Consider the following 27,453-nt stretch of genomic DNA (forward strand, 5'->3'; position numbering starts at 1 on the left):
TAGCTTTTGTAAATAAATATTTGTAAGCATGCAAACTGAAACTGATTAGTCGAACAACACAACTGATGGCATTTGTTTCTCACTTGTCTGCTGATTGTCTAGCTAAAATTAAAATTGATTACAAAGTTTAATGTGTCTACTTATGATTGACTGATGTGTGTCTACTAGAAATGAGTGAAGATAATGTTCTAGATATATTAAATACGACAGGTTTCAATGATTACAATACACAATAATTATAACAACATCAGTGATGAAGATTATAAAGTGTACGCAGATTATTTTTCGGAAAGATGTTTTTGCAGTGATGAATCAAACACAGATGAAGACCTGCCTGAATAACAAGAATCAATTAACCTTTCAGGATTTCTTTGTCAAAAAACATTCCAAATGTGGATGACCTTTCAGCAAGTAACTCCAACAATCTTGTTAGTATAGATGATGATATAGCTGAAATATAAGGAACTCTTTATGTTCAAGAGGTAATTGATGAAATGATGGTGGGAATAATCTGGTCACAATTGATAACTGTGCTGATTTAGTTGACAGTTTTGATGTTGAAAATGATCATAGCCTTATGCCAAATTTTCTAGAAAATGGCTGTGGATATAAAGAAAATTTTTGACATTTACTTTCTGCTAATGACTTTTTGCTAATGTACTATGAATGCTCTGAAATCTATTATTACTAAGACAATGTTAATACAAACATTGAAAAAGTTTTTCCGTAACCCCGGTTCCCAGAACTCATGAAGATAGACATTGTCTGTAGATACTGTATCACAGACACAGTCCCTTTGACTGTTCATAGAGGTCACTAAACTCACCCAAATACGTAAACAACCATGCATGAGCAGCACCTGATAGATGGAGGGGGTCTGACAGCTGATCAGTTCCAGTAATTCCATCAGGAAGGAGGTACATGGCTCACATCGTCTGTAGTTCAACCATGCCTAAGACAGTCAATACCATCGTTCGATCGCGTCCGCATTGTTACTTTGTACCAGTAAGGGCTCTCAACAAGGAAGTGTCCAAATGTCTCAGAGTGAAATAAAGCAATGTTGTTCGGACATGGAGGAGAAGCCTCGCTCAGACCGCCCAAGGACAACTACTGCAGTGGATGACCACTACCTATGGATTATGGCTCTGAGGAACCCTGACAGGAGCCCCACCATGTCGAATAATGCTTTTTATGCAGCCACAGGACGTCATGATACAACTCAACAGGCTGCCTGATGCGCAACTTCACTCCCGAAGTCCATGGTGAGGTCCATCTTTGCAACCATGACAACATGCAGCGCAGTACAGATGGGCCCAACAACATGCCGAATGGACTGCTCAGGATTGGCATCACATTCTCTTCACCAACAAGTGTCGCATTTGCCTTCAACCAGACAATCGTCGGAGATGTGTCTGGAGGCAACCCGGTCAGGGTGAACACCTTAAACACATTGTCCTTTTTTCCTCCTAAGGCAAGTCTTTCCGCTCCCGGGATTGGAGTGACTCCTTATCCTCTCGCTTAAAACCCACATCCTTTCATCTTTCATAAATATTCAGAGCAGCATATGTCTCCTCTTTGTCGGACTTTGTTGACTGCACTGAAAAATCAATACCAACAACTAATGCTAATTGTACCTTGAGGATTGGAACTGAAAATGATGAGCTTCTTGTAAAAATACATGACCGGTTAAATTTTTTCACAACAATGGTGCTAAGAAAGTGTGACACAGTACTTTTAGTTCAATGTAGAGAACCAAGGTAAAGTGTGTTGCAAAATCAACACTGCAGGAACGTGTTCATGTAGCAGATATTCCTATTATATGATGGACCTCACAGATTTCCCAATGAAATGACTCTGGAACGAATGACAAGGAAACATCAAGACTGTCTTCAATTCATCACACCATACTGCAAACATGAGTTCAAAAATGTTTTATGTTCACAAGTTGAATTTGAACCTGTTGCTGAAACTAACAGTAATGCAGCCGCCAATCGTAAGCCTAATTATCCTTAAGCACTTCCTGGACCCTCAAAGTAGCATCAAAAAAGCTCCATTTAAGGTGTCAAATTGAATAGTTGTGGAACACTATTAAACACTGTTTAAAAGAGGTCATTTGAAGCTATATTTTGGTATTAAATTAATTTCTTAAATGTAAAATATAAAGGCTCTTTATTACTTTGAACTTTTGAATGCATTTTCCTCAGTATGACCATTTACATTTAATAACATTTAAACATCATTATTCAGAATTTAATGCTTAAGTTGAAAATATTAATAAATCAGAAACAAAAATAGAGGTCTCTTTTTGCTTTCCACCTCACATATGACATTTATCGCATCACATGAGAACTTGCATGTAGTGGCACAGCTGAGAGTAATAACCAGTGGTGCAAAGCTAACCAGCTATCTGTAAATGAGCCAACACATTTATTTTAATCTATTGCCACAATATTGGGGGGGAGGGGTGTGTGTGTGTGTGTGTGTGTGTGTGTGTGTGTGTGAGAGAGAGAGAGCGAGAGAGAGAGAGAGAGAGAGAGAGAGAGAGAGAGAGAGAGAGAGTTGGGAGAGGGCAAAAAAGAAGCTGGATTCCTGGGTTCCAAGCACAGTATATGCATCTACCAATTCATGAATAGCCTTACTTGTGCCACATGCCTGAAGATTCTCTTCATAAGGTACTTATAAAAAGTACAATGGGTAACTGATTGATTGAACAAGTGAATGGCTTAACGCACTGTGCAATGAATCAAATTCAAAGAGAAAATACGGCAAAGACATTTGCGGGCCACATCATTTTGGCTATACTGCATCCAAAATGAAATTAAATAATGTAACTGTGTATTGCAGCTCATTATTATGAAATCCATTCCAGCAATGTAGTGCTCGCATAAGCAATTGAATTAAAGACAACTGGTCTGCTGAAGAAAGAAAGACAAAGCACTCGTCACCACAAAACTACAATGGTTTTGTTGTCTGAAGTGGGTGGTATGTCAGTGACATATTTAGCAAGTACAGGATAGGCTGTAAGCACAGTATCAGTTTGTTTAATGAAGATTAAATTGTGAATGCCACACTGTCTCATTCAAGTAATGGACTTTCTGTATGTCACTATGTCAAAGGTCTATTGTGAATATCTCCTATTCAGGGAAAACTGCTTCAGCCATGGGAAACAACATATTGAAGACAAGGTTTGTTGTCCGATATTGTGGATTGTAACAGTGAGTACACAGGCTACAATGCCGAAGAATCACTTATAAAATGGAGCACAGCAATGTGAGCAAACCCATACCACTAGAATTGATAATTACACATGTACACATGTCCATATGTCACAGACAAGAAATACTAATAATGGGAAATGGTTGCCTGGGTCTAAAGTTGCAATGCACATTGAAGGCAGTGTATGAGTATGTCAAAAACTACATGGTGTGAGCTATTTGACTGGCCAACAGGCACCATTAAGATGGGGGAAGGGGAGTATTTTACCCTACACTATATCCTGTACAGCTACTTGCATATAACCTGACACAGAGTGAAATGGGGCCCCATATGTCTGCCATAATCTATCTCTGGAAATCACTACCGGAAATTACTGTCAAATCACAATGACGTACTTCCTCACCTGTGGTTTACTGCGTGTGACTAGTGTCTAGCTAGAGAGGTGTGTAGGAACAGTGGCCAATCATAGCATAGCTTTAGTGGAGAAGTGTGGATTGTTGTCTTGATGCCTTGGCTGCATCACTTATCTTACAAGTTAATGTGAAGTTTTGCATTTAATTTCAGTGTTCACAATGCAATATCAATGTTTATCCAAAAGGTGATGTTTCTTGGTTTCGTGTGTCGAGTTGGGAGAACAACAATCAACCGCGTCGTGACGGTTATGGAAAAATAATTTGGACTGGTATGATCCTAATTACAAGTTTCTTTCTTGTTTGTATATCGTACCCGAAATTTTATGGAGCATCCGAATCATGATGCGGTCACACGCATGCTCGTGTTATAAGCTACTGAAGTGTTTAGTACTGATGGAAGAACTGTGCCAATTGTCGACTGATAAAACATCCATTGAACAGTGATTATTTTGTGTTCTACTCACCGTGTTTTTGCATTGGATGCCAACATTTAGACAGCAACTTCATACATCACAATGGACACGTACTTTGAGTACAAATACTGATCATGTCCATTGTGGAATAATGAAACTGTAAACATAGTAGCCACATCCTTGTGAGTGTTTAACAGAATACAGTGAATTCTACCAGATCAACTTGGTATAGTTGGTGTGAGTGGCTCCTCTCCCTGCTAGACAATAGTTATTACAGGACATATCATAGCAGGCAGTGCAGAGAACAGCAGATCAAATGCCACAGGAAGGACCAGGTGCATGGGTTTAGGCACATGGTGTTAAATATCCAGCCCCATCCTGTGTTTAGGGAGTGCTGTACGGTCTACAGTGCTAAAGGCTAGCTTTTATTAGCAGTGCATATCTACCCCCTTTCCTTCCGGTCATGTTACATGGTGACATGCATTTCCAGGACTTGTAATCTTCGGTGATGAGGTGCAGATTTATTCGAAAATGGAAACAGTGAATAACGTGTAGAAACAATGACCCTATTTTGGATTGTTGTGTGACGTCAGACAGGCTGAGAATGTGCTGCGGACCAAGGAGTTTAAGTTACAGTAATTCTATTTGTCTGTTACAGAGTGCAGTCCGAAGACCCTGTGTTAAGAGAGTAATTCTACTGCTGCATGCTACATCATCTGTGACATGGGTGCCACCTATGAGCAACACAAACAACTACAAGCATACCATTGCTGCATTTCACCGACCGGCCAGTGGGTGGCAGTGCTGATCGACATAGCGACACGGGGAGCTGGTATGAAGTCAGGACCGAGCAAGTCAAGGGACAGTCAACAACGTAAGTCTTATGCAGTATTGTGATTCCTCGTGCATTTAAAGGATACTTTAAGGTAACTGATTGGCAATGCAGACTCTGTCTAGAGAATTTCATGCAAATGGTGCTAGACGATTACAGTGGAAGCACTTTGCAAAACTGACCTCATGATCTGTTAACAGGTACTAGATCACAATGGAGACTTATTTAAATAATCTCAGGGAATGCAGCCAATGGTGATATAATACAGTGGAGGCAACTTATCGTATTGACATTACACTTTGATATTGGTCAATTAGGGCAGTAAAGTTAAAGGTAATTTCCCAGTCCTGCTGTAGTAGCCCAAGCAATATGCTTATATAATGCTGTAGCAGCAGTGAATATTTTGTGTAAATATAAGTGTACTTTTGTGACATTGATTCTATGTGTGTCTGGTGCACTTCTTAGCATGAAAAATGGCGCTGAAGAGATACGGCATAGTCAATTGACTTATTGTTTTGCTCCTTTTCCATTTTCTTGATTGTGTGACTTAAATAATTCATGATGTCAGACAATGAGATCAATGCAGCAGCAATAGTCAGGAATGTAGATGGAGATTCGTCAGGTGAAAACAGTCCGAAGGAGAAGAACGTTCAAGATAATAGTACTGAAATATCAAGAGATTCTGGTATGGGAGACACTAGTTTGTCGGTTGAAATGGGAAGCTCTGGTGCTATGTCATCACCAATCATAGCTACAGCCAGATGAGAGAAGTGTGGGCCTGACTCTGACGTGTTCATAACATTAATGAGTATGCTGAAGAAGAGATTCGAGGAAACCAATAGGCAGCTTGACCAAGCTAAAAGGCAGATTGACCAAACCAAAACCAAGAGGCAGATAGAAGAAACTAGTAAGCAAATGAAGGATGACAATGATCGAATGGAGGCAGCCATAAAAAAAAGTGGAAGACGAGTTTAATAACAAGGTAGAAAGACTTATGTCTCAATTAGATCAACATGTCTTAGAGCAGGCAAAACATTTTGGCAAGGTTGAAGCTGAAGTCAGCAAGGTAAAAGAGGAACTCAGCAAAAGGGTTGAGGTCCATGATATGGAATTTGAAAGACTGGATGAGGAAGTGCAGGAGCGTAAACACAAGGTGCAAGCTGTTGTACTGAATCAAGATGCTTATGTACGCTGTGTTGAGCGGGTGTGCAATGAAGTATCCAAGACCCAGTCACTTGTGAGTCAACAGGTTAAAAATGCAGTAAAATCGTTACTGTGCAATGGAGGTGTAACAGGAGGCAGCACACTTGGCATACAAAATGACGAGGTCTTTCTTAGTGTTGGGAATTTTAGGAATTTTGATCCGAATGGAAAATGGCATCCGAGGGACTATTTAGACCAATTTAAGGGTGTGCTACCTGAACTGTGGAATGAACAGCAGAAGATAAGCTTGTTGCATCGAGAATAGAAGGCAAAGCTGGTACCTGGAGAATGAGAACAGGACAAAAATCTGAGAGATATGTGGAGTTTAAGAGGGAGTTTTTAAAACAATATTGGTCTCTCTGAAGGCAGAATGATGTGCAAAACAGCTTATACCAAGGCATAAGGTTTGATAGAGGTCGCAACTGGACCCTAAAGAAGTTTTTCCAAGACTATTATGAAAGAAACCTATATTTACATGAGCCAATCAAGCTGGAGGCAACGGTATCTTTGATCATATGTAAACTACCAGTTTCAAGAGAAGTTGCTGGCAATTCCTGAGAGCAATGTAGAGGCGATTAAGTCAGCTTTAGGACAGCTAGATACACTACGTGAACAACGAGGAACTGAAGAAGGTGGGCATAATAGAGATGTGCCAAGGAACAGTGAGAGGAATGCTGGTACGTGATCGTGTAATGATAAAGGGTATAGTGGTCAGCATTGGAATCAAGAGGATGACAAAAGATTTGAACACAGTTTTGTCATGGAGGTCGCCGAGGACAATGAGGTGGGTACAGACACCACAACAACACAGAGCACATGTCAATTCAGGAAGCTGAGTCAGATGTCATGATGCGGACAACAACCATTATATGTTATGGCATAATACGAGTGCAGAAAACTAGATGAAGTTTCTGATGCAGCCCAGTCAGGGACAAATGACATAGGGCCAGCAACTATGTCGATATGCAAGATAAGAGAGACAAGCGGTGTTATCGATGACTTGATGGAGGAAAACAGTGAAGAACCTGATGAGATAGTACAGCCTGTAGTAGAAGCGGATATTTTTGGAACACGAATATATGTTTTAGTTGACTCAGGTAGCCAAGTCAATGCTGTGTGCCAAAACTATATACCAAGAGCAGGGAAGAAACATACCAAACTTTCCAGTGCATGGTATACGTATTATGAGTTCTGTGGGTGTGAAAAGAAAAGTAATGAAGGAGCAAATCTTAATCACGATGAGGGGGTTAATTGTAAGGATTATGATGCAGCAGCACTTGTGGTGCCAGGGTTAGCATTACCCGTAATTTTGGGTGTTGACTGGTTAACAAAGCATAACGTTTGTCTGAATTTTGAGAGAGGTTGTGCTGAAGTGGAAAGGAAAGGAAAGGAAAGGAAACGAAGCTGTCATTGACTTTAAAGGGAGAATCAATATTAGGGAACTGGTAGGAATGACTTGAGTTATGCTGTTTAACTGATTTGCAATTAGCACCACAGAGTAAAGGGAAGACTCAGCAGCATTATGCAAAAAGCAGTGGAGATGGAAAGGCAAGGCAGACACAGAAGATCTTGAATGTTTTTTTGAGCAGAAACTCTAGTCCCTAGAACAACAAAACCAGGTAGAAATGGAAGGTCTGATAGAGACCCTGAAGAGGCACAAGTGAGTTTTTTCAAATGAGCTAGGCGTGATAAAGATGGCAGAATGTAAACTGCAGGTGAGGGAACATGTGCCATATTTTGTATGACCATAAGCGTCAGGCAGTGGAGGAGGAGATTCAGAAGATAAGGATGAAGATTATCAAACGGTCAACCAGTCAGCATGATAAACTGCTATTTGTGGTAGAGAAACGTAATGGTGATGTCAGAATTGTACTGGATGCATGCCCAGTAAATAAGATAATAATTCCACACTGGTAAGGACCAGAAAACTTAGACGAGTTACTTCAGAATTGTCATGGGGCAAAAGTGTTTAGTAGTATTGCTCTGAGATTGGGGTATTGGCAGATCCCCCATCACAAGAATTCTGGGCAATATACCACATTCCTGTATGGAGGAACGAGCTACCAATACTGTGTGCTACTGTTTGGTCTGAATATTTCTACCTCCACTTTTGTGAGATCAATGGACAAGGTTCTTGGTGAACATGTAATTAAAAAGGTGACTGTCTTTGTTGATGATATTTCAATTGCAACACAGACTTGGGAAGAACGTATGAGAGTAATCAAAGAGGTGCTCACAGCCTTTGAAAGGCCAGGTGTCACAGCAAACTTAGAGAAGTCAGAATTCGGCAAGGACGAAATCCGGTTTGTAGGACATTTTCAATGCACAAGGAATCAAGCCTGAATGCAAAATTACAAGCAGTTGAAGATTTTCCAGCTCCGCATTGTAAAAATCAGCTAAGAGGATTCCTCGGGTTATGTGGTTGGTATAGGAAGTTCGTTAGTGGGCAGTTGCTTAACAACCCACACCTCTTGAACTTGTTGAAGAAAAAGGTGTTTTGGTAATGGACTGAGGAGTGCCAGCAGGCATTTGAGGAGATTAAGCAACAGCTATGTGATCCACAATTACTTTCACACCTGGATTTGAATAAATAATTTTACCTGGCCTGTGATAGTTCGGATTTTAAATTGGGCGTGCATTTGTATTAAGTGGATGAGGCTGATCCCAAAAACATTAAGACCATTGCATTTGCAAGCTGGGTCCTGACAGGATGTTAAAGACAATGAACTATAACAACTTGCAGTCCTATGGGGATTTAACAAATTCTGATACTATTTGGCAGGCAGAGTCACAGTCCACAAGGCGTTGTCTTTCCTGCTTGAGAGCAATCTACATCTTAGATGCCTCACTAGATGGGCGCTCACCTTGCAAGAGTATATGTTTAGCATTTTCTACCGACCTGGAAACCAAAATATCATACCAGATGAACTTTCGAGGATGCCACCAGGTGTTGAAAATGTCAATGTGAGTAGTCCACAAGGGGTGGAATTGAACATTAATTTGATAAAAGGCATTCAATATGAATCCTTTGTGACCAAGTTGGTGAAGAACATTAGAAGGGAACAACATCAAGATCCTGCAGTGAAGAGCGTCAAGGTGAAGTATGGCTGTGCAGGGAAGAGAAATCGAGGAGGTACTATTTAACTAATCAAAATATTCTGTATCAGCATGTGGATGAGTCATCACAAAACTTGAGGTTGTTTATTACAGAACATGCAATCAAACAGCTGGTGTGGTACACACATTTCAGTAATGCCCATTTTGGTGCAGATAAGTGTTTAGAGAAACTCAAGGAGGAGTGTATATTTTTTTTAGTATGAATATCAAGATTCACAAGATTATACAAACATTTAATGTATGTCGGAAGGCAAAGACAACTACTGTCAGGCATCACGGATATTGTGGCAGTCTATTTACTCTGTGCTCTGCCGAAATCCTGTGGCAATTGCACACAACGTATGGTAATAATAGAGGTGTGTTCGAAATATGTGAAGTTCTAACGACTAAGAAGAGCAAATGGTAAGGTAATGTCCAGTAAATTGGAGAACTGTTACTTTGTAAAATGTTGAACAAGTCTTAATAGCAAAATACAGACTGGCATCCAATCTGGCAGTGAGAATTATTAAGGAAGTGAACTGCATGTGTCATACTTATTGCCACTGCAAGCACAGTAAAGGGAAGGATTGTTTAGAGGACTTCAAAGCAGTAATCAACAGTATGCCTCATACCACGCCGGGATTCGCACCATGTGAAATTCTACTTAACCAGACACCTGAAAGTATATTTTCTGAGCCTTTGGTTAACTCCCCAGCCACAGACTGAACGTGGGATGAAAAGTTAGAGTTAGCCATGGAACAGTTATGTAAGAATGCTCAGCAGAGAAAGGAGAAGCACGACACAATAGTGCAGTCCATCAGGTATGAGGTAGGAGATCTTGTGTTAATTAAGACTCATATGCATTCAAGCCAGGTAAGTAGAAAGATACAGAAGTTCCACCATGTCTACAAGGGTTTGAGTATCAAGTGTCAAGCCGTAAAGTCTGGTAGACATGAGGGCAAACATAATGTGGAAAACATTAAACCATATTATGAGCAGTATTGAAAACTAATATGTTCAAAGTTCCTAAACAAAATGTAAGGTAACATAATTCAGCTGTGTATATGATTATATAGTTATAAATATAATAGAGGGAAACATTCCACGTGGGAAAAATATATTTAAAAACAAAGATGATGTGACTTACCATATGAAAGCGCTAGCAGGTCGATAGATACACAAACAAACACATATATACACACAAAATTCAAGCTTTCGCAACCAATGGTTGCTTCGTCAGGAAAGAGGGAAGGAGAGGGGAAGATGAAAGGATATGGGTTTTAAGGGAGAGGGTAAGGAGTCATTCCAATCCCAGGAGCGGAAAGACTTACCTAAGGGGGAAGAAAAGGACGGGTATACACTCGCACGCACACACACACATATCCATCCGCACATACACAGACACAGACACTCCCACATCCTTTCATCTTCCCCTCTCCTTCCCTCTTTCCTGACGAAGCAACCATTGGTTCAAAAGCTTGAATATTGTGTGTATGTATGTGTTTGTTTGTGTATCTATCGACCTGCCAGCGCTTTTGTATGGCAAGTCACATCATCTTTGTTTTTAAATATATGATTATATAGTTAATATAATAGAGGGAAACATTCCACGTGGGAAAAATATATCATAAAACAAAGATGATGTGACTTACCAAACGAAAGCGCTGGCAGGTCGAAAGACACACAAACAAACACAAACATACACACAAAATTCAAGCTTTCGCACCAAACTGTTGCCTCATCAGGAAAGAGGGAAGGAGAGGGAAAGACGAAAGGATGTGGGTTTTAAGGGAGAGGGTAAGAAGTCATTCCAATCCCAGGAGCAGAAAGACTTACCTTAGGGGGAAAAAAGGACGGGTATACACTCGCGCACACACACACACATATCCATCCACACATATACAGACACAAGCAGACATATTTAAAGACAAAGTGTGTCTGCTTGTGTCTGTATATGTGTGGATGGATATGTGTGTGTGCGCGCGCGCGCGCGCGAGCGAGTGTATACCCGTCCTTTTTTCCCCCTAAGGTAAGTCTTTCCGCTCCCGGTATTGGAATGACTCCTTACCCTCTCCCTTAAAATCCACATCCTTTCGTCTTTCCCTCTCCTTCCCTCTTTCCTGATGAGGCAACAGTTTGTTGCGAAAGCTTGAATTTTGTGTGTATGTTTGTGTGTCTTTCGACCTGCCAGTGCTTTCGTTTGGTAAGTCACATCATCTTTGTTTTTTGATTATATAGTTATGAATATAATAGAGGGAAACATTCCACATGGGAAAAATATATCTAAAAACAAAGATGATTTAACTTACCAAGCGAAAGCGTTGACATGTTGATAGCCACACAAACAAACACAAACACACACACAAAATTCAAGCTTTCGCAACCAACAGTTGCTTCGTCAGGAAAGAGGGAAGGAGTGGGAAAGATGAAAGGATGTGGGTTTTAAGGGAGAGGGTGTGTGTGTGTATGTGTGTGTGTGTGTGTGTGTGTGTGTGTGTGTGTGTGGGCGCGCGCGCGCGCGAGCGCACGCGAGTGTATACCTGCCCTTTTTTTCCCCCCTAAGGTAAGTCTTTCTCCTCCCTTGATTGGAATGACTCCTTACCCTCTCCCTTAAAACCCACATCCTTTCATCTTTCCCTCTCCTTCCCTCTTTCCTGACGAAGCAACCGTGGGTTGCGAAAGCTTGAATTTTGTGTGTGTGATTGTGTTTGTTTGTGTGTCTATCAACATGCCAACGCTTTCGCTTGGTAAGTTACATCATCTTTGTTTTTTGATTATATAGTTAATTGTTTATGTAGACTGACAACTTTTGAACAGTATGAATAAGTGTTTATTTCTTATGGGAGCTGAGTGGTGGCACCGAATTAAAGTAATATTTTTGGGTAGTACTGATAAGTGTTAACATGCTACGTGATCTGGCATTATGTTCATGTTTCGAGTATTTTATAGAGTTTGTTCTATATGTGTAGTTTTTTTATGAAAAGCTAGATGGGTGTGTTCCGAATTGTCAATATGATTCTTAATGTGGTTAACTTGCAGAATCGCTCCAACATGGAGTCTAGCTGCTATCGTGCTTAGGCATTATTATGTATATTTTCGGTGGACACAATATCTGCAGTGTGCACAGGCTCATTTTAAGTTTTGTAGATATTAGTTTAATTCATGTATTCTTGTTAAAGTTAGTAGAGCAAATTTTAACGCCAACTACATATGAGTAGATATCAGCTGAAGATATGATGCATAGGTCAAGAGTAGGTCAACACTGAAAAGGGACTGTTATGTTTGTTTCATGTACACCATGGATGGATTACTACAAGATGAGAGTGGTGTCTGACATCTAGTTGTTCGAGTTCAGTATTGCTGTGTCCGCGGTCATTCAATCTATGACTGCGAGATAGCAGCACTGCAACAGATCAACCCTTTCTCCACTCTTCCATGTAATGAATGCCCTAGGGGTGCAGTGCTGTGAGTAATGAAGATTTTTTTGTGTGTGGATGACTAAGTGCTGATGTGTAACAGCAAAAAAACTTTTTCTTGTTCTGAGGGTGCCAGCGGTGTATTTAAAATCACTGTGTTGATGTAGCGTTTATGCATGTATACGTTCTTTATCAGGAACTTAAATGATATTGTATTTTGCTTTTGTATTTTTCTTTAGCTGCACTGTAGGTCAGTTCATAAGCATTTACCATTTCTTTGTATGTACTATAACATTACATTTCTTAACATGTGTTTGCATGTCATGGTATGGCTTTGCGGTAATCAGTCGAGTTTGACACTATCTGAGGGATGGTGTGTTCCACCAAACTCCCCCCCCCCCAAATCATCACCACCAGAGAGGTTTCATTTTTTGTTTTCTTTTTGCAATTCTCTACTAGAATTCAAAAACTTCTCTCTGCAGGAATGTAAGCAAAAGAATTGTATCGTTCACTATTGATAGTCACCTCTCTACTGAGTGCAGAGGAGCGGTTGGGAGTCAAGGTGTAGGTTTTGTGGAGTGTGGGCGAGTGTTGTGTTGATGTCATGGCTGCAGCACATATCTTACAAGTTATTGAAAATGTTTGCCACACAAGTTTTGCATTTAATTTCAGTGTTTATAATGGAGTATCCATGTTTATCCAAAAGGTGATGTCTCTCAGTTTCATGTGTCATGTCGGGAGAACAACAATCAACTGCATCGCGATGGTTACAGAAAAATAATGTGGACTGGTATGATCCTAATTGCAAGTCCTAAGTGAAAGAAACATATATTGTTTTGACTGACTGAATATCACGAGCGGAGGTACTTTCTCGTTTGTAATCACACCCGAAATTTTATGGAGCATCCGAATTGTGATTCAATCACATGCGTGCTCTTGTTATAAGCTATTCAATTGTTTATTTTTGTTGTAAGAACTGTGCCAATTGTGAACTGATAAAACATCCATTAAACAGTGATTATTTTGTGTTCTATGCACCGTGTTTTAGACAGCAACCTTGTACATCACAACGAACATGTATTTTGAGTACAAATACTGATGACATCCATTGTGGAATAATTTTAACTGTGAACAGTGCAGCCCCACCCTGTACGAGTGTTTGGCAGAATACAGTGAATTCTACCAGATCAACTTGGTATTGTTGGTGTGAATGGCTCCTCTCCCAGCTAGACAATAGTTATTACAGGTCACATCACAACAGGCAGTGCACAGGGGAGTAAATCAACCATCATGGGACAGACCAGGTACATGGGTTTAGGCACATGGTCATTAAATATCCAGCGCCATCCCTGTGTCTAGAGAGTGTTGTATAGTCTCGAGTGCTGAAGGCTAGCTTTTATTATTACTGCATATCTACCCCCTTTCCTCCTGGATGTATTAGACTATGCCATCACTCCTGAATTATGTCGCAACAGTTTCAGGGCGTGAACCACATTGAGTGCATCTAAGGCATCATCAAATGAGACTTGTGAACCTCCATGTAATCCTCACGAGTTTTGGGTGGCAGTTTAATGTTCCTGGATGAAGATAGCTGTCTAACTCATGTTATGATGCAACACCACTGCCATCAGATTGAAATGGGATGTTACAATGTTAAGCACACATCTCTAATGCAGTGGATTCTCCTCTTCCTCTAAAGGATTTAAGCTACTGACTGTTTCATCTTGACAAATGTTTCTTTCCTTCTCCACTTACATCTTCCCAGAGACTGCTTCTTTGAGGTGTGAATCAAAGAGCTGCTTTTGTAAGTCTATAATATCCATGCTTTCTCAATCGGCATCTGTATTCCTGCATTCTGATGTTCACTGCTTCAAATTTTAATCCCTGTCATATTTTCAGTCCCAAACACACAACAATGAGCTCAAACATTATGACCACTGCCCACCAAGTGACTGAATGGCACTTGGTTGTGTAGCAGGCATGTGATATTAAGGAAAGAAACAGAGCGGAGGTAAATGGGGAATCATTATAGTGCTGCTATGGGCCTAAAGGGACATCCACCAACACAAACAACTTTATAATTGTGGGCTCTGCAAGATCCATGAGCTATTTTATATTAATGTGACAAACCCTAATTCTAGGGCTATATTTTATTTTTGACACATTGATCTATGCCGACAATTGTAAAAACGGTGATGGTACATTAGTCCTTACTAATGTAAAATTGTTACCTTCTGAAGAAGACAAATTTATATTTGTCGAAACCTAGGTAAAGAATTTCTTTATCCATTGCAACTGGTTGGCTGTTTATAATTTTATTAGGTGAAACCATTGCTGTTGTGCAGCTATGTTTAAAATATAAACAACTTTGACAAAATGCACATTACATCCTCGTACCTGCAAACAAGCCTCTGACACAGCAAAACTGGTTGGCTGTTCACATGTAACATGCTACTGTCAAGAGCATCTATTGAAATTGATTGAAGGACAGTGAAACCCACAAGTAGGTGACAAAGTCTTTTATGTCCACACCTCTATCACAGAATGTAGAGCTTGCAGTCTAGCCCACTATGTGAAACAGGATAAGTGACAAACTGTGGCAGATCTGACAGAGTACACTACTGGTGCAGACAGAGGTGTTACGGAGCACACTGTTCAGTGCAAATAGTTGAACATGGTGCTCCACAACGATGGATCCCTGTGTGTTCCTGAGCTGATCCAATAACAATGACAATTATAACTGCAGCATAAGATCATCACAATTGGACATGCACTGCACCACAGATCCAGGCCAGTGGCAGCAGTATTGTGGTATGGTGAACATTCACCTGGGCTTCCAGGGGACCCATGGAAGTAACTGAAGGCACCACATCAAACGTGGACTACATGAACATTATTACACAACACCCACACGCCTTCCTGCTTGATGCCTTCCCCAATGGCAACAGCAACTTCCAGCAGAGTAATTGTCCAAGTCACAAGGCCAGAATCATTTTACAAGATTTCAGGTTCACAATAGTAAACTGATTTTGATATCTTGGTCACAAAATTTGCCTGTTCTGAACCCGGCAGAATACATATGGGTCACTATTGGGTGCCAGAGCTCTGTGGCCACAAATCACCGCCCATAATTTATGGAATTGTGTGACCTGTACATAAACATCTAGTGCCACATTCCAGAAACCTTTCAAGGACTTCCGAAATCCATGCCATTTAGAATCATTACTGTACTGCAATTCAAAGGTGAACCAACACATTACTAAGCATGTGGTCATAATGTTTTGGCTCATCTGCGTATCTTCCTTCACATATCCTTTAATCCTCCTTAAGAATCTACTTCACAGTCCTGCACTCTATTCATTTTCTCTTTTTGGCATTCATCTTACTCAGACAAATGCAATGAGTAGAAAATGAGAACAGGCTTTCACTGATATGCAAATGAAGAATGAATTATGGAATGACTCTCAGTAATTGCAGTCAATTTCTCTTACCTTTCCATATCTCGTTCAATGACTGCTACTGTCTGCTTGTTTATGGCATTCTGACTGATAGTTTTCTCAAGTTCCTGCCACTTCTGTTTAGCTTCTTTTGGAGAAAAATGTAGTTTCCTGGCTACTGAAACACAATTAATTCAATCAAACTTATACAGTGCACAAAAACCATAAATAATATAATGTATAACAGGTGCCTTTAACATTTTTGAGGACTTAAGTAATAGAAGAACAACAAAATGTAGAGTATGTAGTAGGCTTTTGTGATAAACATGAAAGCAAAATTCAGAACACTTTGAAGAAATTTTATAGAAAAGTTACAGATTGAAAGTTTAGTAGATTTAGAAATGCATACCATTTCTGCCACCAACACGACCTGCTGCCTTGTTGCTCAGTCCTCCTCGAGCTATCCTCCGCAATGCTGACACTTCCTCTTGTTTCCTTCGTAACACTACTTCTTTCATTCGCTTTTCTGCTTCAAGAGATTTTATCAAATTTTCATGCTTCCTTGATGCTTTCCGCAGTTGTGCTATTTCTCTATTACGGCGTAATTCAGCTTCCTTATGCCTTGAAGTCTCCTCTTTCATCTTGTTCAGCAGCTTAACCTGAAAGCAAAAATTTATAATCATGAATTACAACACTCAATTCAAATTTTTGTTATCAGCAGACATGGCAATTTTGAGGTAATTATGAGTAGTATTCAAAAGAAAATATACAAAATAACACTGTGGGTGTAATTGAAGTCTTTATTCAAAAGTAATCACCAGAGCCCTGAGCACAATGGTCACACTGTTTCATGAGCCAAAGGATTCTCAGTTCCCACCATTCATGTCGCTGTGATAGGAGACAGTCCTCCACTGTGTCCTTCAGTTTGTGTTGAGCTGAAGCATTTCCCTTTGAGACGGACTTTTTGCAGACCAAACATATGGAAGTCACAGGGCGAAATGTCCCAGCTTTATGGCAGATGCTTGAACTGTTCCCACTTGAACTTTGCCATTCCACTTTGCGTAACATTGGTAACATGGGGATGAATGTTATTGTGGAGCAGAATCACTCCCTCCATGAACAGCCCAGGCTGTTTGCTTCTGATGGACTTGCATAGGATATGGTTTATCTCACAGTGCACACTATTGTAACTGGTTTTTCTGTGAGTATCAGAACTTTAATGTCGAAAAACTTGGTGACGATCACCTTGCCTGCTGAGAGCACAAATTTGAATTTTTTAGAAGAAGATGACACATTTGTGTCCCTAGATGTCTCCCTACATTATCCCAAAGCAACATGCACCAAATTTCAACTGGTTTGGTTGTTGACGATTTGTACCTTTTCATTTTAACTCATACTAATTAGTTCAATAAAAACAAATTGTCCAGGACCCAGGATTGGAATGACTCCTTACCCTCTCCCTTAAAACCCACATCCTTTCGTCTTTCCCTCTCCTTCCCTCTTTCCTGATGAAGCAACCGTTGGTTGTGAAAGTTTGAAATTTTGTGTGTGTGTTTGTATGTTTTTTATTGCGTCTATCTACCAGCGCTTTCCCGTTTGCCAAGTCATGGAATCTTTGTTTTTAATATATTTTTCCCATGTGGTATGTTTCTTTCTATTTTATTCATATCATTTAAGTTTATAGATAGTTTGATGCAAAATGAAATGAAAATAAATGAAGAACAAACTGGAAATTAAGACCCCCCCCCCCCCTCCCAAATTAAGAAATTTCATTACTCAGAGTGCATAGTTTCCCTAAGACTTAAAAAATAGATAATAATGCACTTCAGTATTTCATACAGATTCTCATTGAAACTTAATAGAATTATTAAGTAAAATTATGTTATTGAAACTAACAAGTGAAAACATTTATTGAGTAGGTCTATGTAAGTGAGGCAGTGAAACAAAATTGGTTTCTAAAAGAGAACAACACAAATCTAACAAGACAACACACATCAGCCCACAAGGCAATTAGAGGATTTTGAAAATGCTACTGAACATACAGGGACAAGATTGAGTGCCTAGAAGAAATAACTGAACACACTGTGCTGATGCAGACACTTTTCACATCTGCAAGTTCTTTTTTAAGGGTTCTGAGTTGATTCTTGATTCTGAGCTTGTACTTGCGTCAAGCTGTGGCTGTGGAAGTGGGCATTTGGGTGCCTGTCTGGTTGTATTTGTAAATGTGTGCACTTCTGCTAGAAAAAGAACTAGTGCTCGAAAGCTAGGGCGACTGCTGTCTTCTGTTGTGTGTTTCAGTGCTCCAGACATCAATTCACTGTAGATGAATATTTGCCTTTCCCTTATTTTACGTATTGCACCAACCAGGAGTTTCCATTGTTGTTATAAATTAGGAAAAAGATTTGCACACTAAATCAAGGTAGCTAGATAAAGATTTTAATCTTGTTCCTTCAAAATTCTCATTCTGTACAATCTATGTCTTGATCACATCTACATCTACATCTACATCCATACTCCGCAAGCCACCTGAGGGTGTGTGGTAGAGAGTACCCTGAGTACCTCTATCAGTTCTCCCTTCTATTCCAGTCTCGTATTGTTCGTGGAAAGAAGGATTGTCGGTATGCTTCTGTGTGGGCTCTAATCTCTCTGATTTTATCCTCATGGTCTCTCTGTGAGATATACGTGGGAGGGAGCAATATACTGCTTGACTCTTACGTGAAAGTATGTTCCCGAAACTTTAACAAAAGCCCGTACCGAGCTACTGAGCGTCTCTCCTTCAGAGTCTTCCACTGGAGTTTATGTATCATCTCCGTAACGCTTTCGCGATTACCAAATGATCCTGTAATGAAGCAGGCTGCTCTCCATTGGATCTTCTCTATCTCTTCTGTCAACCCTATCTGGTATGGATCCCACACTGCTGAGCAGTATTCAAGCAGTGGGCGAACAAGCTTACTGTAACCTACTTCCTTTGTTTTTGGATTGCATTTCCTTAGGATTCTTCCAATGAAACTCAGTCTGGCATCTGCTTTACCGACAATCAACTTTATATGATCATTCCATTTTAAATCACTCCTAATGCGTACTCCCAGATAATTTATAGAATTAACTGCTTCCAGTTGCTGACCTGCTATTTTGTAGCTAAATGATAAGGGATCTATCTTTCTATGTATTCACAGCACATTACACTTGTCTACATTGAGATTCAATTGGCATTCCCTGCACCATGTGTCAATTCGCTGCAGATCCTCCTGCATTTCAGTACAATATTCCATTGTTACAACCTCTTGATACACCACCACTGCATCATCTGCAAAAAGCCTCAGTGAACTTCCGATGTCATCCACAAGGTCATTTATGTATATTTTGAATAGCAACGGTCCTATGACACTCCCCTGTGGCACACCTGAAATCACTCTTACTTCGGAAGACTTCTCTCCATTGAGAATGACATGCTGTGTTCTGTTATCTAGGAACTCTTCAATCCAATCACACAATTGGTCTGATAGTCCATATGCTCTTACTTTGTTCATTGAACGACTGTGGGGAACTGTATCGAACGCCTTGCGGAAGTCAAGAAACACGGCATCTACCTGTGAACCCCTGTCTATGGCCCTCTCGAGTCTCGTGGACATCAGCACCGCAGCTCTATAGTCTTAGGTAGACTTGGTCTTAACATAACAGATACAGGTCCACACAATGCACTGTACAGCTATTGAAAACATACAGTTAAACTCAAGACACAAATTATTTGTTACCTTTGTCCTTTTCATATCTGCAAGTTCATTTTTAAGAGTTCTGAGTTGATTCTCATGTTGAGTCTGAGCTTGTAGCAACCTTGCATGCTCCTTTTTGGCTGAATTCAGACGTTTCAGTTCCTTCTGCATATCACTGAGTTTCTTTTCATATTCGTCACGAACTTTCTTGACCTTTTCAGTTGGTTCCTTTGACTGGTTGCCTGTATGAAAAAATGCAGTTAAATGCAATTTGAAAATATATGAGAACACATTCACCATACAAAATGAACACAAGAAATAAAAGCTATGAAGTGGACACTAAATCTCCCACCATTCTTAGAAAGGATGTACAATTCATTGTGCTCTGAATTACCCCTAACTTTAAATTGTCTTCGGTACATTAGGTTGGATGGATTTCGTTTTCCTTCACTAATATCTTCCATATCTATTTCACATGGCTCACAAGTTATGGAGTGCAGACTCAAATTATAAACAATGGAGAAGAAAACTGGCCATGCCCTTTATATAGGAATCATCCTGGCATTTGCCTGGAGCAATTTAAGGGACTCATGGAAAACCTAATCCTGGATGACCAGATCGGGATTTAAACCATCATCCTACCAAATGTGAGACTAGTATGTGAGAGAGGAAGTACTTCCAGTAATATAAAAAAAAAGTGAGGCTGGCTGCACTGTTATTCTCATTGCTCCAATTTCTGTACAGGGTGTCTGGCAATTAACTAGGTATGTGAATAAATTCTACATTTATAATGCTAATTTATTGAAATTAATATCATGCACATAGCGTTATATAAAAATGACGGCACCTGTGGCATCAAACAATCATCTCAAATGGCTAGGTATGGAATCAACAGTTATCTGGAAGGAGTGGGATATTGCTGGTAACCTCCTGAATCTGTGGTTCCAGTTCTTCCAATGTGCTAGGTTTTGTCTGGCATACCTCACATTATGCACAACCACATAAAAGGAACTCATGTGGAGTCATGTCTGGACTTCCTGCAGGCAACTCTTGAGATCCATGTTTTCCCAGCCAATGCCCTAGAAACTTCTCACCCAACCACGCATGCACTTCACTTGCAAAGTGAGGTGACGCGCCATCACGCATAAAATAATGTCTTCGAAATTATCCCATGCAGATATTGAGGGGCCAAACAAAATTTTTCGAGCATCCACAGATAGTGTTCTGCATTCATTGCATCACAGGTGATAAATGGCCCAGTAAAATTTGTGGCAGTCATTCCTCACCACACTGTCGCTTTTCGGCAGGACTGTATCTTCTCCACCCTAACACCAGTATCCCATTCCACCGAATAGTGGCAACTGTGTTGATTTAGAGAACCTCCCATATGGAATACACCTCATCACTCAGGAAGATGTTCTTAAACAATTGGGACCAAACTTCATGCCAACTCAACATTGATTCCCCATACTCCATTTGACGATCACTGTCTTCCAGTGTCAGCTGCTGCACATGACGAGGTTCCCATATATGAAAACCCAATTCATTATGTAACATCTCATGTACCATGTACCCTGTTAGTCCACTTTCATTTGCAGCCTAGCATGTTGATTTGAAAGGGCTGCATACAAATAATTCCTTCACAGTTTTAACTTTATCATCGGATTGAGACATGGATGGGAGGACAGTTTTTTTTTTTTTTTTTTTTTTTTTTTAAACCAGCCCACAGTTATTAACTTTCAGTGACAATTCTTTATTGCCTCTAAACAAGTTGTGGCACTCACTTCACTTATCACATGCCACCACCTCTGCACCAGGACATCAGAATTCCACACTTCACAACATGCAGCAATTCGTGCTCACTGTTGAACAGTCAGGAAATTGACCATCTTTCCATTTGCTGTGTGCAGCTCCTCTCCCAGAAACTGTGAAGTGAAGAGAGTGAGAGGAAGGAGAGGGAATGAGGGAGATGAAACAAATGCCAAGCATGGAATGTAAGTCTGGCATAGCAGCCATATGTTTGCATGGTAACAGTGCCAGTATGGCAAAATAACCTCCGAGCCAAATCGTCCCTGCCCGTGCCGTGACTACAGAAATCCAGACATTGTTGAACAATCTATATGTACACACTATTTCCATTATGATTCCATTGATATCAAAACTTTTACAGCCATTTTATAATATCTAGTTTTTTTTAGGACTACATTTTATCTATAGAATTAATTTTTTTTGAAACTGGTTTCTGAATGTTACTCTCTTGACTTAATTCCTCTATAGGCATGATGGTCTTTTCACAGTATATAAAACTGTCTGAGCCCAATTCATTGCTCCACAATGTACACATTAATCCCTAAATATTTTCAATTTCACAAATAAATGTGGTAAAGTGAATACGTCCTATAAGATGGCTATACAGTTCCAAAAGAATAACTAGCTGCTCATTTACATTATCTCTTGTGCATAATTTAGCAGTTTAAACATCATTACTCTATTTGCAAAAATCAGGTAAGTCACATTTAAAGAGTATAATGGTGTTAAAACCTCTTCAAACTCTTGCTGTGAATTCACTTTTGTAAGAAGAATAGTGTTTGTTCACAACAAAGAATAAATTCATTTGCAGCAATTCTCTTTTTAAAAAATGCAAAATATACATTGATTTTTGAGTAACTGTACAATGAAGTGCGCATTCTCCATTCAAATTTCATACTGCAGCAAAACACCATATGGCAAACTGTGATACAGCTTACTGTAACATAATTCCTGTTGCCAGTAGGGAGCAGGCACACATATCAGAGTGACAAAATGTACTATTCCACATTCTGTCATAAGGGTTCAAACAGTATTGCTGAGATTGCGAACCACACTAGGTATGAAAATTTGCACTGTGTTACGACCAACTTTTGAACAGTACTTGTCTAAATGCTAAATGTGATACTGATTTACATTTGGAAACAAGACTGTAGATTGTTTCCAGTCAATAAGACTGCAGTATTGGGCAACAGAAACGCATTTATCTGTGGGTGTCAGTGACAAAAATTACTGCATGGAAAACATGTATCTCATGGTATAAAGTGTAAGAGAACAACTTTGCAATGCAAGTAACTCATTTCCCTTTTCAAAACAATTTATATTACATTCACTGTATCTTTTTATTGTCTTCAACCACTCATCAATCCTCCTCCTCCCCCCCCCCCCCCATACTTGATATGCTTTTTGCCATTGAGAACATTCACTCTATTAGCTGTAAAACCTCCTGGCCTTTCAGGTTAGTCTTCACTTATTAGACATAAGGCAAAATCATATGATGTAATAGCAATGTTATAACGAAGGTACTCCAAAATTTGGAAATCTCTTATATCTTGTCAGTGTAGTTGTTTTAAGATTTATACTGCTGAGTTTTACTGATGACATTGTCAGTATTTGGACCTCTGTTTGCACAAATGATTTTACAAATATCTGCAATTTGAGGGAGGCATTGTTCCAAGTAACATTTTCCAGTGGCTGATTTTGAAATACAAGACCTAAATTTTACAAACTTCTTTTCCTATGGGGAAAAAAAAAAAAAAAAAAAAAAAGCACTACTACTTTTTTACTGTGATCTCATTCTGTTTTTCAACTGTTGCAACACTGTGGTAGTAAACTGAGTTTTTATTGCCTACAATAAGGTATCCACATACTGAGATGATCATTTTTGAATACAAATTTGTGATAGCCATAGCGACAGTTATTATTCACTGACCACTAGCCCCTAGTCTCATTTCAGCTTAATTTTATGTAATCTGCAATTTATAGAAAGATTTTCTTTTTCGCCTGACTAATGTAATACACTGAGAATAGTTTTACTTACCAGAAGTCAGCAGGAATTATCTGTCTCACTTTCAACTTAGTATTGGAAACATAATGAACTCTTAAAATAATCACAAATTTAAATAATAATAATAATAATAATAGTAACAGTATTCTATTACTGGGATCTGCCTACTTTAAATCAGATTCCATAATATCGTATTTGGCAGGGGCACAAAGACTACATAATGGACAGTGCTCGATTGTAACTACTGACAGTATAGCAGTGAAATCTGTACAATCGGAAATCTGAAGAAAAGAAACAGAATGCATTTCAAATTTGGTATTATCAAAGAACTTTAAAAATTACGAGGATGGATAAAGTATGAAATGAAGATGGGTCTATAATATAGGCAAGAAAAGAAGTCTACGGAACAAAATTACGAGAAGATTGGGCAGACTACTGAGACATCTGCGATGGACTATTGGAATAGTTGACCAACCTTGTGTGGAAAGGAGTTGGAAAGAGAGGAAAAATGCTAGGAACAAACCATGACTTTATAAACCAGCTCATAAAGAATACTGGGTGTTACAAAAGTATGGAACATCCAGAATGGAATAACAATAGTATAGAAAGGATAAATTATTACTCACCGCATAGAGGAGGCAATGAGTCACACACAGCCACAGTGAAAAGCATACTAGAAATATTTAAGCTTTCAGACAACATCCTTACTCAGAAGTAGAACTCTTAACATTCACACAATTTACACAACATGACTGCTGTCTCTGGCCTCTGGTGGTCCTTAGTGGCTGGAGACAGCAGCCATGCATGTGCAATGTGAGAGTGTTCTACATCTCAGGAAAGATATTGTCCATAAACATAAATATTTCTAATATGCTTTTCATTGTGCCTGTCTGTGACTCAACTCATGCTCTATGTGGTGAATAGCAATCTATCCTCTCTCTGCAATAATTACATAAAGACGAAAACACAATGAGATAGGAAAAGGTGGAGAACAGCATCGAATCACCTAAAGAATAACTCTCCCAGCACATCAGCCAATCCCAGAATAATAAGAGATGATAAGAATCTCTTTAGAAGTATTATGATGCAACAGATGAGTGGCGCGACTTCAGCACTTGAGGCACAACTGCCTTTCATAACACACAGTAGCCAGGAAATTGAAAGTCAACACAAAGGAAGAATTGATGGGATAACTGCTTGACGTGATACTTGAGAACCTCACCATGTAGGAATGCATGCTATGGTAGTCTTAAGGAACATACTGTTATCCCACACGGTTCATGCACTGTCAGAACAACTGTTTGCTATGCAAGTGTTGAGGGGTAAAGATAATAAAGGTTCTCATTGTTGACAAATATGAATACTCCTCATCAAGCCCTCTTCCCATAGATGCCATCCTTTTGGTGTAGGCTATAAACTCTTAGCATAGGCGCACCAGTACCTTTTAAATGAATGTCTTTGAGATGAAGACACAAGATGTATTGCCTGTACTCAAAGCCGCATTTCCTCTGTATGAATCCTGAGCCAATTTATGTTTCACTGCATGGGAGGAAGGTTAAAGTTGTCATTGTCCTATCACTGATAAGGTCATTATACATTGAGCACAATTTTGGATCGAGAATTGTTAGGGAACAAAATTGGCTGGCCTTTCAAAAGAACTGTCCCAGCATTTGTCTTAAGTGATTTAGGGAAACTATAGAAAACATGCATCTAGGTGGCCATATGGGGATTTGAATTTTCATCCTGCAGAATGTGAGTCCACATTGCTCTAAGTTTCATCCTCCCAAATGGGAGTCTGCCTTGTTCTCAGTACTTCACTGGAGTGAGGAGATGGAGGAGGAGGAGGAGGAGGAGGAGGCGGCTCACACGTGCCTTCCCTCTACAACACATGTATGTTGGTTTCCAACATAGCCACCACCTTCAGTTTGACACACTCAATATTAGTACAATGATTTACAGGTAATCGCATAACAATTACCTTCTCTGATGGAGGTGCATTCAGAATCATATGATACAAACTGACAAGTGATAAATCAGTAACATGAAATAACCATACACTAGTGTAATACCACTATTGATACCTTGTCCTTGTCTTCCCAATAATGAAAACATAACTTATGCTGTTTTAACTTACTGAATGAGGCTAGCACTTTATCCCGTTCTTCTTGTGTGACCCTGATACGTTCCTGCAACTGCATCATCTTGTCTTCATAGTGCTGGCGCATAGTGTGTATTCTGCGCTGTGACAGCTCTAATTCTTCTATTAGCTTCTGTTTGATGTTTATCTCTGAAGTGAGTTCTGCTAACTTAAGACCAAATTCTTCATTTTCAGCTTCTCCTATATCAAATGGAAAGAAATTGTGATACTAATAAATGATTATAATTGTTGAAGTGAAACTATGTTTCAAGTACTATTACCCTGCTTCCCACTTCATTTATTTCAAGCGTATCACGAGAAAATGTAATCAGCAATGACATAGTTAAAGCTTCCCGTCACATGCAAATATTTTTATTAAATGTACAGTGCACTAAAAATACTGATATGTGCCATTAAAAGCAACTCATTGTCACTAAAAAGAATGTGCTAAAAATTAGAGAGAACACAAAAATTAATTAGAAGTGCATAAATAGTGTACTTTTAAATTTTACTAAATCGCATATACCCACCTTTCTCTTCCGTATCAGTACTGCTGCTGTCACTTGCGTCATCATTCTCTGCTCAAAGAAATGAAAGGAACTTCAGGAATCAAAACAATGTGACAGAATTAAAGTCTTTGAAACAGTGTATACCGTTACAACTTCTTCCACTTTAAATAATATAGAACAACCTACCTTTCTCTTCACTGTCACTCTCACTATCTGCATCATCATTCCCATTTTTCTGGCCATCGTTTGATGTTTCATCATTAATTTTACTTTTTGCTAGCAATTCAATATCCTTTAACAAATCTTTCTTTGCTTCAGAAAGGAGATTATCTACAGATGTTACGTCACCAGGAGATATATCGAAGTGTCCTGGAAGAACAGAGATATGGGAAACTTAAATGACCTCCAGAATATAAAAAATAAGAATTATTTAGATTTCATACAACAGCAGTTATAGGAGTAATTCCTTCTCCTCCTCCTCATTCTAAGTCTTCTTCTTCTGTTTGATAATTTTTAAGACCTACTTCTTTAGTAACACTAACCCCTCCCAATGATTATGTGAATCAGTTACTGTAGATAAATTTCAAGGCAACTTTTAAGTTTCAGTGAACTTAATTACTTGCAAACAGTTTCCTCTGCAAGTCATTGATTATTCTGCTAAGTGACAGAGCAGAATTTTCGTTTTTGCACTTGATTCATTTAAATTGTAAAAAAGCAACTTTTTAGGTGTTTCTTTTTAGTTTTCTTTCCCAGTATAAAATTCTCAGGAAGAAAGAGTCACATATCCCTCACATCACACAGTAAATAACTCTTTGTTCTAATCTCATCATTGTAATTATCAAGGATTATGGACTGCATTTTGAGAGAGACTAAACATTATAATAAAATTTCATCACCTATACAAACAAATTTGGCTACTCTAGTTTTTCCACCTCTAGCTCGAAGTTACATACAAGACTCCACATAGTTAGAGGAAGGACTGCATCAATTTGCATGAACTGCCGTACAGATGTTATTAACATGACATCATTTAGCAAAGCTGAATGTGCAGTAGATAAGATGTTTGCCTACCTGACATGGCAACATGAGGACTCAGTGACATTTTAGGTGGTTGCCTTTTGCGGAGTTGCTGACATATGGCTTCAGATTCCAACAATTTTGCTCTCAGGTCCTCTATCTCTTTAAGATAACCCTGTATCATTTCTGTGATGTCTGAAGTTTCACCTGTACATAAATAATATGAAATTTACTTTT

The 27,453-nt window shown here is 39.2% G+C and overlaps 1 protein-coding gene across 4 annotated transcripts in view; it reads right to left on the bottom strand.

Annotated features, from left to right (window-relative positions):
• Positions 1-27,453, bottom strand: part of LOC124613188 (kinesin-like protein KIF21A) — a 504,551-nt gene that overhangs the window by 119,788 nt on the left and 357,310 nt on the right. For 2 of the 4 annotated variants that reach the window (XM_047141840.1, XM_047141837.1), the window contains exons 9-15: positions 27,271-27,423; positions 26,386-26,568; positions 26,221-26,268; positions 25,688-25,891; positions 19,782-19,981; positions 16,436-16,685; positions 16,081-16,204 (exon numbers count right to left, since the gene is read on the bottom strand). In XM_047141840.1, the coding sequence (XP_046997796.1) occupies positions 16,081-16,204; positions 16,436-16,685; positions 19,782-19,981; positions 25,688-25,891; positions 26,221-26,268; positions 26,386-26,568; positions 27,271-27,423 (1,162 nt within the window). The remainder of the gene's footprint in view (positions 1-16,080; positions 16,205-16,435; positions 16,686-19,781; positions 19,982-25,687; positions 25,892-26,220; positions 26,269-26,385; positions 26,569-27,270; positions 27,424-27,453) is intronic. The other 2 variants (XM_047141838.1, XM_047141839.1) reach the window with 2 other exon arrangements.

Source organism: Schistocerca americana, chromosome 4, assembly GCF_021461395.2.
Source record: "Schistocerca americana isolate TAMUIC-IGC-003095 chromosome 4, iqSchAmer2.1, whole genome shotgun sequence".
Classification (NCBI taxonomy): domain Eukaryota; kingdom Metazoa; phylum Arthropoda; class Insecta; order Orthoptera; family Acrididae; genus Schistocerca; species Schistocerca americana.